Source organism: Ammodytes marinus, assembly GCF_949987685.1.
Source record: "Ammodytes marinus genome assembly, chromosome: 7".
NCBI lineage: Eukaryota > Metazoa > Chordata > Actinopteri > Uranoscopiformes > Ammodytidae > Ammodytes > Ammodytes marinus.
Window position 1 is genome coordinate 5,632,664 of NC_137211.1, and position 14,341 is coordinate 5,647,004.

The 14,341-nt window shown below is 42.2% G+C and overlaps 1 protein-coding gene across 5 annotated transcripts in view; it reads right to left on the reverse strand.

The window, feature by feature from the left end:
* plekhg5b (pleckstrin homology domain containing, family G (with RhoGef domain) member 5b) overlaps nucleotides 1-14,341 on the reverse strand; it is a gene marked incomplete at its 3' end in the record, with an annotated part of 80,772 nt that overhangs the window by 59,074 nt on the left and 7,357 nt on the right. For all 5 annotated transcript variants that reach the window (XM_080031191.1, XM_080031189.1, XM_080031188.1 and 2 more), the window contains exon 2: nucleotides 3,394-3,470. In XM_080031191.1, coding sequence (XP_079887317.1) covers nucleotides 3,394-3,470 — 77 coding nt within the window. The remainder of the gene's footprint in view (nucleotides 1-3,393; nucleotides 3,471-14,341) is intronic.

Genomic DNA, 14,341 nt, shown 5'->3' on the forward strand with positions numbered 1-14,341 from the left:
CTATATTCGGGCAGAGAACATAGAACTCTCTGCAGCCTCGTGCCTACGACCAACAATCACAGCCGTGCTGATACCGTATCGAGCCACAGCATTACTCCCTCATGTGATATCGCTTAAATATATATTGTTGCTATTGATATTGTTTGATACGGTCACGCCCCCACAGTCCTGTCAAACGGTCTAGACAGTAACAAAAAGCTGTTCTTATAACTAATAGAACTAGGTTTTAGAATATTTATCAACCTTATTTTCAATCAAATTTTTGTAAAAGCTTATTGAGACACCCAACTTTGATATCATATGGAGTTTTACTATTTTAGACCAGGCTTACCAGAGGCTTTAGGAACAAAAGAGAAAAGCAAGGGAACTTGTCATGTGAGAGAAGGGGCCAGGAGCCGTGGAGTTGGGAGACTTAATAATGGCAAGGAGCAGCAAGGAGAGTTCAGGTTAAGCTCTTTAGCTTTCTCTCTCTTTCCCCCTCACTTTAATATTCTCGGTTGCTATGGAGAAAAACTATATATATATATATATATATATATATATATATATATATATATATATATATATTAGTGGTGGGCCGATAACGGCGTTAACGGCTGCGTTAACGCCAGACTCTTATCGGGCGATAAAAAAAATATCGCCGTTAATCTCTTAATTCCACCTCCTGTTCGGCTCAGGGGAGATGCTGTTCGCCGTCGGGGTGAACCCCCTTCCGCACGTGAAGGCTCGCTTCACGTGCGGGAAAGCTATAGTGTGAGCGGCCACAGCTTGTATTTTGGTCATATCTAACACTGGACTGCAGGCCTATATAAAAGTGTTGTACCTTTGCTTTCTTTGGGTTAAAAAAAACTCCATCAACTCAGTATCCGTCTAGTCCAAAAAAACTCTGTCAGCTGCTGCTGCAGACGGTGTGCAGACGTGCTCGGAGAATCGGCATCGGCGCATCAACAGTCATTCAATGCAGCGGCAGTAATCATACAACCGAACGGTGTAGAAAGTCCCGTCAGTTAAAAATAGTGATCCAGATTTTAAATCCATGTTAAAATCGGAAGGATATAAAGCTAGTTAGCTTAAAAAAAGTAGCAAACATGTCAACTGTGATGTGTTCAGGCCGGCTCAGTAATATGATTGATGTGTTCAAATGCAACACAAAAAAAAAGAAATTTGAGATTTTGGCGAAACTTGTTTTCCCAGCAAGATAAAATAGATAGTAAAGATGGAATGGAATTATGACCTGTTTAATGTCCTATCTAGAGCTATGATCATATCTGCAATTAAAGCAATAATACAAGTTCTATTTCAACAAAATAATAGAAAATTATCAATTTTGATATCAATAAAGACTTGGATCGTTAAGGAGTCTTGAAAATGGTATCAATATCAATACAAATTAACTCTCCTGTCATCTGAGAGAAATTAAGATGATTTAATTTTTTTAACCGTTAGTATTTACCGGTTAAAAATATTATCGGTTGACTGGTTTACCATGGACATCCCTTATACTGTATAAATGTATATCATACATTGTATGTTTTTTTTTGTGTTATCCCAGTTAAGTTTATTATTAATTTTTTATCATTTAATATTACTTTTAATAGTTCCGGGACGTTGGAGCAATAACCTGGTGTTTTGACACTTCAGTGTGCACTGTGAATTTGAAGTAATGTTCAGTTTTTGAATAAAGATGCAGCATTTACAAATGTTTATTTTTTTTATCCGATTCATCGATTAATCGAAAAAATAATCGACCGATTAATCGATTATTGAAATAATCGTTAGTTGCAGCCCTAAACAATTCATCGTTACCTCTTATGGCCTACAGTTCAAAGTTCATGTTTAACTGAATAAACAGTTTGTAAACACAAGTACATCTTGTTGAACATTATTTATTTTCATCACCAATTATCATAGTAGAACAGCTTCCTCAAGCAGTTTGTGATGCATGTTAGAAACAGGAGATGAGCCCCTGGTCTGATGCGCCACCTGGCTTGAGAAACACGTTCTCAAAGACTTACTTTGAGTCATTATTTAGGAGCACACACATATTATGAATGAATTCAAATGAGACATTTTAATCTAGATTAATCTAGATTAATTTCAAAATTAATCTAGATTAATCTAGATTAAAAAAATTAATCTATGCCCACCTCTAATATATATATATATATACCGTCTCTCTCTCTCTCTCCGTCTGTCTCCACGTGCTCACTGGATAAACCATCTCTTCGTGTTCCCTCTCCATTGTTTCCAGAGAGAGAGAGAGAGAGAGAGAGCCAGTGGGGGACAACATCTTGATTCAATGGGAAAATCCTATCTAGTGGCAGGAGGGAGCTGACCAACCGAAACAAGCCCCTAGGGAGGCAGACTGGCGACTGGGGCTAGAGAGGCTATGCCGGTTTCCCCCCTTTTGAGTCTTCTGGGCCAGACTCCCATTTTATTTAGCTTCAAAGGAATAATTCATTTCACAGTCTAGTGGCCAGACACACAGCGCCCGACGCACAGCAACGCCCCATTTTTAACACCTAAAAGAGAACGCCTCAGCTTAATTCACCGCTCTGTGCTTCACCTACACTGTGTTGTAATGCAACATAAGCGAGATGCAATAAGCCCAGGGAGTGTGCATCTTCATTTTTAAAAGATGTTTTATTTGTAGTTCCTGTTTCAGTTAAAAGGCACTTCTTGAGGTAACCTTAAAAGTTTAGGACGTTCACTGTGTAATAGCACAGCAAATTAGCAGTTTTTTGCTTCTATCCATCTTTTAAAAACAACACATACAAGCGGATTTTGTTGTTGTTGTTTGTGACGTCTCTGTCGCCAGGACAACATCAACATCAACTCCTCCCAAAACCACCAGCAAATAACTGTTGCAAAAAAAAAAAAAAAAAACATTCTAAAAGGTTGAAGTTTGGTTACTTTTAGTCACGAAACAACTTGGTTGGGGTTAAGGAGAGATCATAGTTTGGGCTCAAATGACTACTTTCTTAAGGCTATTGGATTTCTGTCATCATGGTTACGATAATACCAACTTGGTTTTGGATTAGGGAATGTTTGTGGCCGTGGTTTGAAGAAAACCAATGTTGCCTGTCGGTAAGAAACAGGAAAAGGAACTGTGGAGTTTGGTGGAAAAGTGGGACGTTTTGCTAACCCCTTCAACCATCCCAACCAAAGGATGTGGCTATATATATATCGACCAAATGCCTTCTCTTACTTTGCTCTGATGCATCTCATAGTTTTTGTTGCTGCCAGAGGGTTGTCACTTGAACGCAAACGTGTTATTTTTGGGCATTTGTTGAAACGAGGGACAATCTCTAATCGCAATATCAATATTTCCCAGGACATAAAGTGATCAGTGAAGACCTGTTAAGGGAATGTACTCTTTAAGGTTGTTCTTACCTTACAGGCCCTCCTGCGCTCTGTACACTCGGGATGCTGGCACACCACCCAGTCCTCTTCCTGGACGGGCTTGTCGTCTGAAAGGGAACACACACACACACACACAACAGTCAATTTAACATCCCACTCTTTATCACTAAAACAGCCACCCAGCCAGCCAGCCGGCCAGCCACACATCCATTAACACACCTTTCTTGGTAAAGCTGTAAAAACATATTGTAGACACGAACACTGAAGTCACCGCTAGTGTTTATGTAAGGAACAAGAGGGAGGGAGGGAGAGTGACTATGTGACACACACACACACACACACACACACACACACACACACACACACACACACACACACACACACACACACACACACACACACACACACACACACACACACACACACACACACACACACACACACACACACACACACACACAGCGACCAAGTAGCCATGTCATAGAATGAAGAAAGAGAAGTCTGGATGAAGAGATTTTCCCGAAAGGAAAAAGTAAACACAGGGAAGCGGGTGGGGTGTGCTGTTGGGCCGAGATCACAGAGACATGAGTAACGACCAGAGAGAGACAGGAAGAAATGAGAGGAAGTCCCACTCTCTCTGGTTCTAGTAGAAGAGTGCACTCCTCCTCACCGTGGGGTACGTTCACTCACTGTACTCTATACTGCACCATAACAAATCACCATTGTCAAATAAACCTCTGAAATCTACTTGGAAGTAGTTGGCTCAACGCTGCATTGAGAGGGGTATGATAAAAGGCAGTGTTTACGTCTGCATCTCCTACATGTACACACACGATAAAAGATATCATAACACAGACCGGGAGGCCGCCCCCCCACCCCCCCACCCCATATTTATCTGTCTGCCTAATGAGAAAAACAGAATGCACATGCAGGAAGTATAGGAGAAAGTAAGAAGAAGGCACTGTATGGGGGGGGGGCAGGAGGAGGGGAGGGGGGGGGGTTGGGACGGACGCTTAAAGGGTGCTTGTTGCAAGATGGCTCAAGTTTCGGAGCATGACGGCACTTTACAGCTCAGATCAGATAACCTGTTCTTTGTAAAGACTCCTCTGCCTGATCGAGCCAAGTCACACACGTAATATCATTACTACTTAATCATCAGTAATAGACAAAGGCTGCTGCAGCTAGAAAATGAAGTCACTAAGTGGTGGAACTTTAAAGCCAGCTTCAAAGGAATAAGTTGTCACCATAAAAGAAATGTTAAAACAGCCTGAGGGCCCTTCCCCCTTGGCCTGGCATTGGAGGACCCAGTCACCTTGAGTCATCCACTTGGCTACAGCTACAGCTACACTCGCAGGTCAATGGTGCTTGTGGGGAAAGATGGAAAAACACTGTAATTGGTGCATACCACAGAGCCCGCGGCTTCCCCACTGGTATAAAGGGGAGGGGTCAACCTGTCTGCAATGAGTTTGCTCAATGAAAGTTAAAAACAAAGAGTTAAGAGTCCACACAGCCACACTAGCACCTCTGTCAGAATGCACTTAGGCAAAGTGGTGCGGTGAGCCACATGCCAACGTCAACATGTGGATGTTTAGCAGGTGCAGTGGTTACTTTGTACACCATTTAGGTAAACAAAACTACTAAACACAAATTACAACCGTGGATTATGGGAAATTAGTTTTTCCAGTAATGGGAGAAATGTTGAACGGATGATGGCGCTTAATGAAAAGTTAAGCGAACACTGGATATATTAATTCATCATGAGTGGAACATGAAAGTCTCACCTAACTTTCATGGTAATCTTTCTAAAAGCTGGCAAGACATTTCCCTAAAAGTCAAAAATGTCAACCTGTTGTTGACCCCAAGGGTGATTTAAGGGGATCACCAAAAGTCAGAAGGAATTATCATCGGGGCACTATGCAGGTCTAAACAAAGTCTTGTGCTAATCAATGAAGTTGATGATTGAGATATTCCACAGAATAAGTGAAAACTAGTATGTGCTAGTGCTGGCCCTAGAGGAAAAGTAAGAAGAACGCCAAATTTGGTACATGATTCATAATCTGTGCACCATGAAAGTCTGTACCAAAACCCATGCCAATACATCTTATAGTTATTGAGATATTTCAGTCTGGACCAAAGTGGTGGACCGACTGACCTCGCCATCCCTAGAGCCCCACTGCTAGCGAGGCTAAAAAAAGCCCATTTGAACACCTTTCAACAACTCCATCTAAGCATTGAGTATTTCGTCAAATGCCCAAGACCTTCCGGGAAAACGAGAGGAGAAAAAGTCTCTCTGGTGTTTGCACTGTGCTGTACTGGTAGCAGGCGTTTGACTGTGTCCTCTGCCAGCGCCGGCAGGCCTCAAGCTAATGGCTCCCATAGGGTTTAACAGGCAGCAGGCTACAGGGGAAGCCTCCAGATTTAATGGAGTGATTCCTAAAGAGGCAGAACCTTCTTTACCAGAGCGGGACTTCACAGACGACTTACATTCATCAGGTGGAGAGAAACAAATACATGCTAATGCTGATTTGAATCTTGTTGGAGGCGCAAATGCTAACATGTTAGCCGTGTTCCCATGTCAGAGTTGTATCAACCGTTTTTTTTGTTTACGTCGACCCATAAGCAAAAATTTATTTTTTAGCCAAAACTCAACCAGAAGACTGCAATTTAAAGAACAAAAACTCAGCATTTATCAGATAGTATTACATTTTCTTATTAGCTTAATGACTACATGGATGTCTGTTGTATTAATACACACATCTGTGTATATTACCAACAAGTCGTCTTCAAGCTGGCCAAGTAAAAGGGGAAGTAGAGGCACCACCACAAATGAAGAGGGCTTCTTGGGTTACGTAACATCTTACTTCTCCTTTATTTGAACTTGATTTTAAAGAAGTGATAACCTCATAACCTCAAAAACCACTCTACAGTCTATCCCACTGTCTTGATCTCAAGCCTCTCCTGAGCGCTTTAAACTCCTGAACTCTTGAGCTCTCTCAATACTCCTTGACCTAGCCTTTGTATCGAAATAAATTAAATAAATTATCTGCCATAGCTCCATCTTCTGCCCTACTTACTCATATCTTGCTGACTCTCCTTCTTTCCCTCTCTCTTTATATCTATCTCTCTCTATCCATCCATCTATCCATCTCTCTCTCTCTCTCTATGATGAACTGGAATTCCTGAACTCAGCACTGCTGATTAAGCCAAAAGCAAACACAAGCACACTCACTATACACGAACACACGTGACAGCAGACAATGAGCTTGCACACTAAAGAGACAGTGGAGCATCCCCCGTCCACACAACTCTATCTACAGGCCTACTCACAGAGAGAAACACCGCCTGGGGGGCAAAGACCCATTATACACTCATCAATAAGCCAGAGATTAGTTAGAAGTTGGAAATGATGCACACTTGAAAATATAAGATTGGACTAAGCTTTCCAACTCGTCAAAATCTCAATCACTTTGTTTGCGCATTTTGTAACCATAATGCAATTATAAACGTGGTTTTAAAGTGGAAATTTGTTGCATTTTGTTTGAATTGTGTTGTCCATTGCTTCCTTACTGTTAAGTCTTGTGCATATACGTATGAGGGAAAACTAAAAGCCTTCTAGTGCTTAAACAATGTGTCTGTTGATCATCATGTACTGATCAAATTGTGTAGCTTCCAGCTCTTAAAAATGATGTGATTTGTGTTCTCCTGGTTTACATTATTGTTAATTCATAATATGTAAGATACAAATAAATAATAATGAAAGTTTAACAGGTGTAGCAACAGTGACTATGTGGCGATGGAGCTTAGTTTACAGACGATTGTGCACCTGTACATTTGGGAACAAGATATGCACCCATTTGGTCCAAGGTGTAATCCAATATTACACTCCTCGAGAAAGTTCAACCAGGTCTTCCATCACTGCATCAAACCATTATGCTATATTCTAGTCAGCCTCTTAATTTCCTCGCACCACCATCCCCTTCCGTAAAAGCATCACCAGAGCTCTAAGTTAAGGCCGAGCTGAGGCGGGTGAACGTTTATCCGCAAGCCTTACACACATTTTTTTTTAATGAGGAATGTTAAGAATGCTTGATGAGATCTCATCACGGCACATGAATCGGGAGTGAGCTTATATTCTACGCTTGGAAGACTATCGTTATTATATTAGATTAGACAACTTTATTGATCCCAAGAAGGGCGATCCATTTAGCAAAATAACCATTGTTAATGGTAAAAAGCGCAGATTAAAAAAGAGACACAGTGAGGTCGGTGAAGGACAGTAAAGTTAATAAGGTAAAATAAATAGCAATAAAATTAATACAATGTTTTCACAGCGTGTTTTGGCGAGACCGCGGTATGTAATGTAAGATGCACCATCTTTCCAGGAGATAGTTATGGAAAGACTCCCGAGAGGCGAACACAGATGGCAGGCAGGTGGGATGGCATACGGAGAGAGGGAAACCTGGCAAAGAGATCGCCATATCAGCACATGCAGCGCAGCAGGCAGACAGAGACCAAACAATACACACATGTGGAACAGACAAAGGATCATTTAAAACTAATGTATTTCAGCATTTAGCCTGGTGTTTCTCCGGTTCATTGTGACAAAATAACAAAGTTTTGAGGACGGAAACAGAACAGTTTGTATTGATTTTTCCAACAGCTTTCTGGAAAATGTATTTAAATGTATTCTGGAGAATGCTTGTTGTTGAAATCACTTTTTTTTCCAAAATCAGCGAACATCTCCTCATGATCCACTCCCTGTCCCTACAGTGTGTGTGTGCTGAAAAAAAAACGTGTGTTAATGCAAAGCCAAGGCTCTGTTAACGCACATGTTGCTAGCTACGGTGTGCCCCCTTTGTTTACCAGTCTTTTGGTAGCAGCTTGTTAGGAAATATTCATTGGATTCTGCCAAAAAGAGATTTTTTTTCAACAAGCATTCTCCAAAATCACTGACTCCCAACTTCATAGGTTATTTTCATAACAACCCGAAATCTTCACTGTACTGAAACCACAGTACAGTGTTGGTCTACAGGTGAATGATCCCGGGGCCTTACTGAGTTACTGAGCAGACTGACTCTATAAGCACCAGCGGCAGGTTGCAGCTGTTTCTAATGCCGGTGGCTTCAGTGGCAGTGGGGGCAGGTACACACAGCCCTCCTGCTTAATGTTGTTTTACCCCCATAGTGGTTAAATCACACACATGTGCATCACAGACTCTCCTACCCTACCCTACCCTACCCCCTCCCGTCCTCCCTCCCCCCACCACATCTGAGCAAACCCAACGTCCCCGCGTATAAAAACGGAAAAAAACCCACAGAACAACAAGTGTAAACTGTTCCAGAGAAGAAGGGGCGGAGAAGCAACTAAACCATTTCTTAATTTACAAGATGGAAGAAAGCAAATTATAATTTTTAATGTATTCTGCTGACTCATTTTGGATTTATTTGAATGACAATAACAGTTAAAAAAAAAAAGATCCCCGGGGGTCTGCTAGTAGTGCGTGACTGTGGCATTACAGCAAAGTATTAACCCGCAAAAAAATTCAATACCCTGTCCCCCCATATTTAAGACGGGATTACTGCATATCTTGGATTTTTTCGGGCATTTGTGTCAAAAAGTACAGTAATTGTTCAAGTGAGAGCCGATCGTTACATAAAAAGTCAGTGTGGTCTTGTGTGTCACACGGTTCTTTTTTATGGGGCTTTATCTGCGCTTAAATCCTAAGCTAAATAAAAGGCATGTTATGCTGTTACTGGACCCCGTGGTTGAGTATGCCCTGAGGAATGCCAGTGAGTGCTAGTGTGCAGAGGGTATTTTAGCCATGGCCTGGTGAAGGTATGGTGGTGTACAGCAGGAGGTCAGAGCCAGGATAAACCAATGAGCTGAACTTGTTACTGAAGCCCAAATTAGGACTCACCAAACACAGGCCCAATTTTGTTCATGTTGAACAACTTCAACAAAAGCTTTTCCTCGTGATATTAGAAGAACGAGTCACCCTGGCGACATCTAGTCTCCAGTCAAGACTTGTAGCTGTTGGTGGTGAGCCTTTAAAAGTAGTGAAAAATATAAAAGCTAAGGTATATTGTCAATGTTAACACTATGTGGGAAATTATTGTGGTATTGTGTTCTAGAAAATGTAGCAATGAAAATAAATCTTTATCCAAATAAAATGATTGTTTATTTTCATCCAACAATGATCTCCATTAAAGGAAATCAGGTGATTATTTTCTCAATTTGGTATATAAATTGTCCATATAAAATCATCCAAACTGAAAAATACCTTGTGTGAATTCTGGGTGTGAGTTTGCAGACATGAAAAAACAGCAAACCGTGGCGTCTCATTTGAAAAGCTGCAACCAGAGAATGCTTAGCCTTTCATCATGAAATATGTCTGAAATGATTGATCTAAACTACATCTACGACTTACAAATTCTTATCTGCAGCACTGACATTCTGCAGTTGTATGTTGTTTTGAGAACTGGGAATCCAGTTGTGTCTCTAATAAAAGTAGGGAATTTTTGCGACTGATTCTTAGGAGCGATATTCCGTTCTATTTTGGAGACAGAAAATAGATCGTTAAGCTTGGGAAGCTCCCACGCTGAGTGCACACAGCAGAGATGGGGAAATGTTTTGAGTATAAAAGCTTTGGGGCTTAATTACAGAGATGGTGAAAAAGGTAAAAGGATCAAAGCCTCACTGTTCCCTCTCTGTGGCATTCCTCTTATCGCTCTGTGCCAAAACAGGTCTGCCTCAGCGGGCACAGGGCTTAAACTGACCACAACGCAGTGGTGGACAGAGTGCTCGCTCAACCCCAGTACTTAAGTCATAGTATACTGTAGATACTCCCGGTCTAGTATCACTCAACTACAAGTGGAAGATGCCCGGTCAATATGTTTTCACTTTGGAAATAGTTAAGCAGAAGCGGGTTGGAGTCATGCCCGGGTCAGATCTCTGCATGTCTTACCCTCTATGCCCCATTTCACCTCTGTCTCTACAAATCTGTCTAATAAAGCAAAACATATATATTTGAAAAAAAAAGACAAATGGGATCAAATTGAGAAGTGAAGTGACGCATATTACATTAACATTATATTGTGCCATGAGATCATAATCATCATTCATCGCATAAACCTATAATCATGACCATATTCGAAAGGTGCATGTGGCCAATTGTATCTAAGAAAATATAAAAAAAATTAACAGCTGACTTCAAAGCTGCCCCGTGCTTAGCCTGAAGGTAATGCGTCAAGCTTCTTAAAAGTCAAAAGTACAATTTTTGTCTTGGAAATGTAGTGGATTGAAGTCAACATCAAGTGCAAATCCTCAAAACATTTACTTAAGTTCATTACTCAAGTAAATGTACTTTGTCGATGGCCTTAAGCTGACCAGATCGTGGCCGGATTTGCAAGAGTCTGGCTGGCATAGTGGAGAAGGGTGAAGCACATTCCTCACCCAGCCCTGTGTGTTATCACTTCCCCTCTCACTAATGGCACAAATGGGGCAGCACAGCGGAAAGCAAGAAGTGCCCCTGTGCCATGTCAAAAAAAAAAAGGCCCCGAGAGGAGACAGGGGAAGCGTTTCAGTTCAGCTATGCACTCCTCCACTGGTAAATATTTCATCTGTGTATTAGCCAGTCTCATCCGCTCTTTCCCCACTCTTCTTCTTCTTCTTCTTCTTCTTTCTCTCATGTGAAGGTTGTCCTCATGCCAGGCCACTGAGTGCTTTCCACGGAAACAACAGAGCCATGGAAAAGAAATAACCTTTTCCATGATGGCGCTTTCAAAAATGGCTCCACTCGAAAGTGCAAGTGAACCAATTTATTTAAAGGTTAAATATAACTATGTGAAGAAATGTCAGGTCCGTGTTGTATGTTAGACAGTAGTATCACCCATGATGAACTGTGGGAAGTATAAGGATGAGAATACCAAGATTTATATTTTTTGTTTCCCACTGTGCCTAATAATATTTTTGTTTTGATGGAAACTCTTGCAACGTGATATCGTGGGTAAAACTGAACCAAGTTAATAACTTTTTTTATTCCTTCCCAATCCTAAGCAAGAAAACAAGTCTAAGCCGAAAATATACTTGCTCTTAACTATGCACACGTGTGCCCATGACGACATCCACGTGTACGTCCGCAATTATTAACGTGACTCGTCTATTAATAATGAGTTAAACGCGTTGAACAAATACGTTTACGTCTACACAAACGCGTGGTCTAACAGCAAGTACATTTAAGGCTCAAGAGAGTATACAGCTACACTAGCAACGCTGTCTGACTGTACCTCAACGCAGTAACTCTTTAAGCTAAATGTGCCAATGCCAGGTCTGAAATGCTGTGTATCATATTCAACATCTTAGGTCAGCGTGTAAGCTTTCTATTATTTGCAAATTGGCACTACCACAACAAACACTAAAGTACAGCTGAGGCTGGTGGGAACAGCATTGGTTCTACAGGTTGATGGTTGGTGATGTTTACAAATCGAAACTGCACACGTTATGTACTTTTAAATGTTTAGTACGTCCAACAATGAGGAAAATATTTTTTAAATATTTGTTTTATTGCAGAAGAATTCCTAAACAACATACAGAGGTGGTCTGTAGGCTGATATAAAGCAATCCACTGCCCAGCCTGCCTGTTTCATTGTCAGAAAACGCACGCACGCACGCACGCACGCACGCACGCACGCACGCACGCACGCACGCACGCACGCACGCACGCACGCACGCACGCACGCACGCACGCACGCACGCACGCACGCACGCACGCACGCACGCACGCACGCACGCACGCACGCACGCACGCACGCACGCACGCACGCACGCACGCACGCACGCACGCACGCACGCACGCACGCACGCACGCACGCACGCACGCACGCACGCACGCACGCACGCACGCACGCACGCACGCACGCACGCACGCACACACACACACACACACACACACACACACACACACACACACACACACACACACACACACACACACACACACACACACACACACACACACACACACACACACACACACACACACACACACACATCCGCCACTTTAGTCAGGTGATCCCCCTAGTTCTCCAGCAGCTTACCACACAGGTCATGGATGACGTCCAGCGAAGAGGACCAGGAGTAGCGTTCTATTCTGGTTTGGGTGAGAGGAGGTGGCAGTGCCTCCAGCTCATACGCACCACGCTTCTTCCAGTACATGAACATGGTCAATTTGTCAACCAGCTAACACACTATATGGCAATTCAACTGTAACCCAACTGTTCAAATGATTACCCTAAAACTGAACTCATCCTAAAGTGTTGTTTTTCTGAACTGATCATTCTAACCAGCCCCATGAACCCCCAATAGAAGACAAATTACCTGAAATTCCCCAGACAATAAGTACCCACTTCTCATACCATCTTTACAACTCGTACAACTTGCCAACACAATTTCACTTAACACATCTTGCCAACTGCCAACACCTGCACAATGCCCTCATCATCTCACTTAGCCCCCCCGGCCCCCACCCCAAAAAACACACTTTCCTTTGAACCTTCTGTCCAAGTCAGATTTTTTTTTACTTTACTTACTTCCAGGCCGTTGTTCCAAGTTCGGAAAAAACAACCGACATTCCCTCAAGTACAATCCATTACATCTCCAGGGGACCATATTAGTGATTCTAAACCTGGAATAAGCCTTACCGCTGCCATCAAGGGTTTTAACAGCCAGGTGCTAAAGTAGGTTACAAGTGCTATAACGGACCACGCTTCTACACTAATACAGACTAATACACATTTCTTAACCTACATTTAAATGCCTCTGCCTATTCATTGACTCAAATCAACCCAACAAGTGCTGTCAATCACCAAATATGGCCATCTTCTAATCCATTTAAAATAGCCAAAATGACAGATGCCCGACTGCTAAAAGGTTCAGCAAACTTATCTCCTCCAGCAAGTAAAATCTCCTCTTGTGTTGCCTTCCCTGAGCCTCGACTGTATCCATGGCAAAAGTCTCTCAAACTGTACAAAACTTGTGTTTGAGTGTGAAGAGAGCTGCTCATGTTAAACCACTGTGTAGGATCTGCTGGAGATAGGGAGGGGGAGGGGGGGGGGGTTATTTTAGCCCACTCCATCCACATCAGACAAGTGGCTGTATTCATGCAGAGGTGAGTTGCATGCTGGGACAGGCAATCTGGGCCAATGGCTTTTTGGACCGGGGCGACACAAAGATCTCTTTTAAAAAACCCCACTCCTACATCCAGCGGAGTGGACTTTCTTTATGTTTTTTCTCTGCGCACACTGTAAAAGGGCTGACATTTCTCTGAATTAATTAGTGCCCTGCTGCTGCCCGCGCCCTTTATGTCTGTCCGGAAAAGATTTATTCCTTTTTTTTTTCTATGAATGCACCAGCTCTGTGTGAGTGTGGTGACTGACTGAGCTCAGTTATTTCTGTGGAGGTACAATGCAGACATTGGCTCTCTTGGGAGATGGGAATCAAAGAATGACCAGATGGGAGTTCCAATATAATGAGCTAATATGAGACAGACAATGCACTCACTCCACTTTTCTAATATCTCTCTGAATAACAGTTGGAAGGGTTAAAACAACATGCAACTGAGATCAAGTCAAAGCATAATATTTGCCCCAGCCAGTAGTTCTTGAAGAATGCTTGTTGTCAATATGACTTTTTGTCAAAATCAGTTAATCTTCACAATCTGCTACCTGTCCGGACTTGTGTATGCGATGAAAAGAAAATCTAGTGTTAATAATACACAGCCTATAGCCCTAGGCTCTGTAAACGAGCATGATGCTAACTACGGTGGGCCCACTTTCTTTACACACCCATTTACAAAGACAAGGCTGTGTAATAACACAAACTTTTTTTAGGAGACACACACAGTACAGACATGACAAGTGGCAAATCGTGAGGAGATATTCACTGATTTTGACAAAAAGTGATTTTGACAACAAGCATTCTC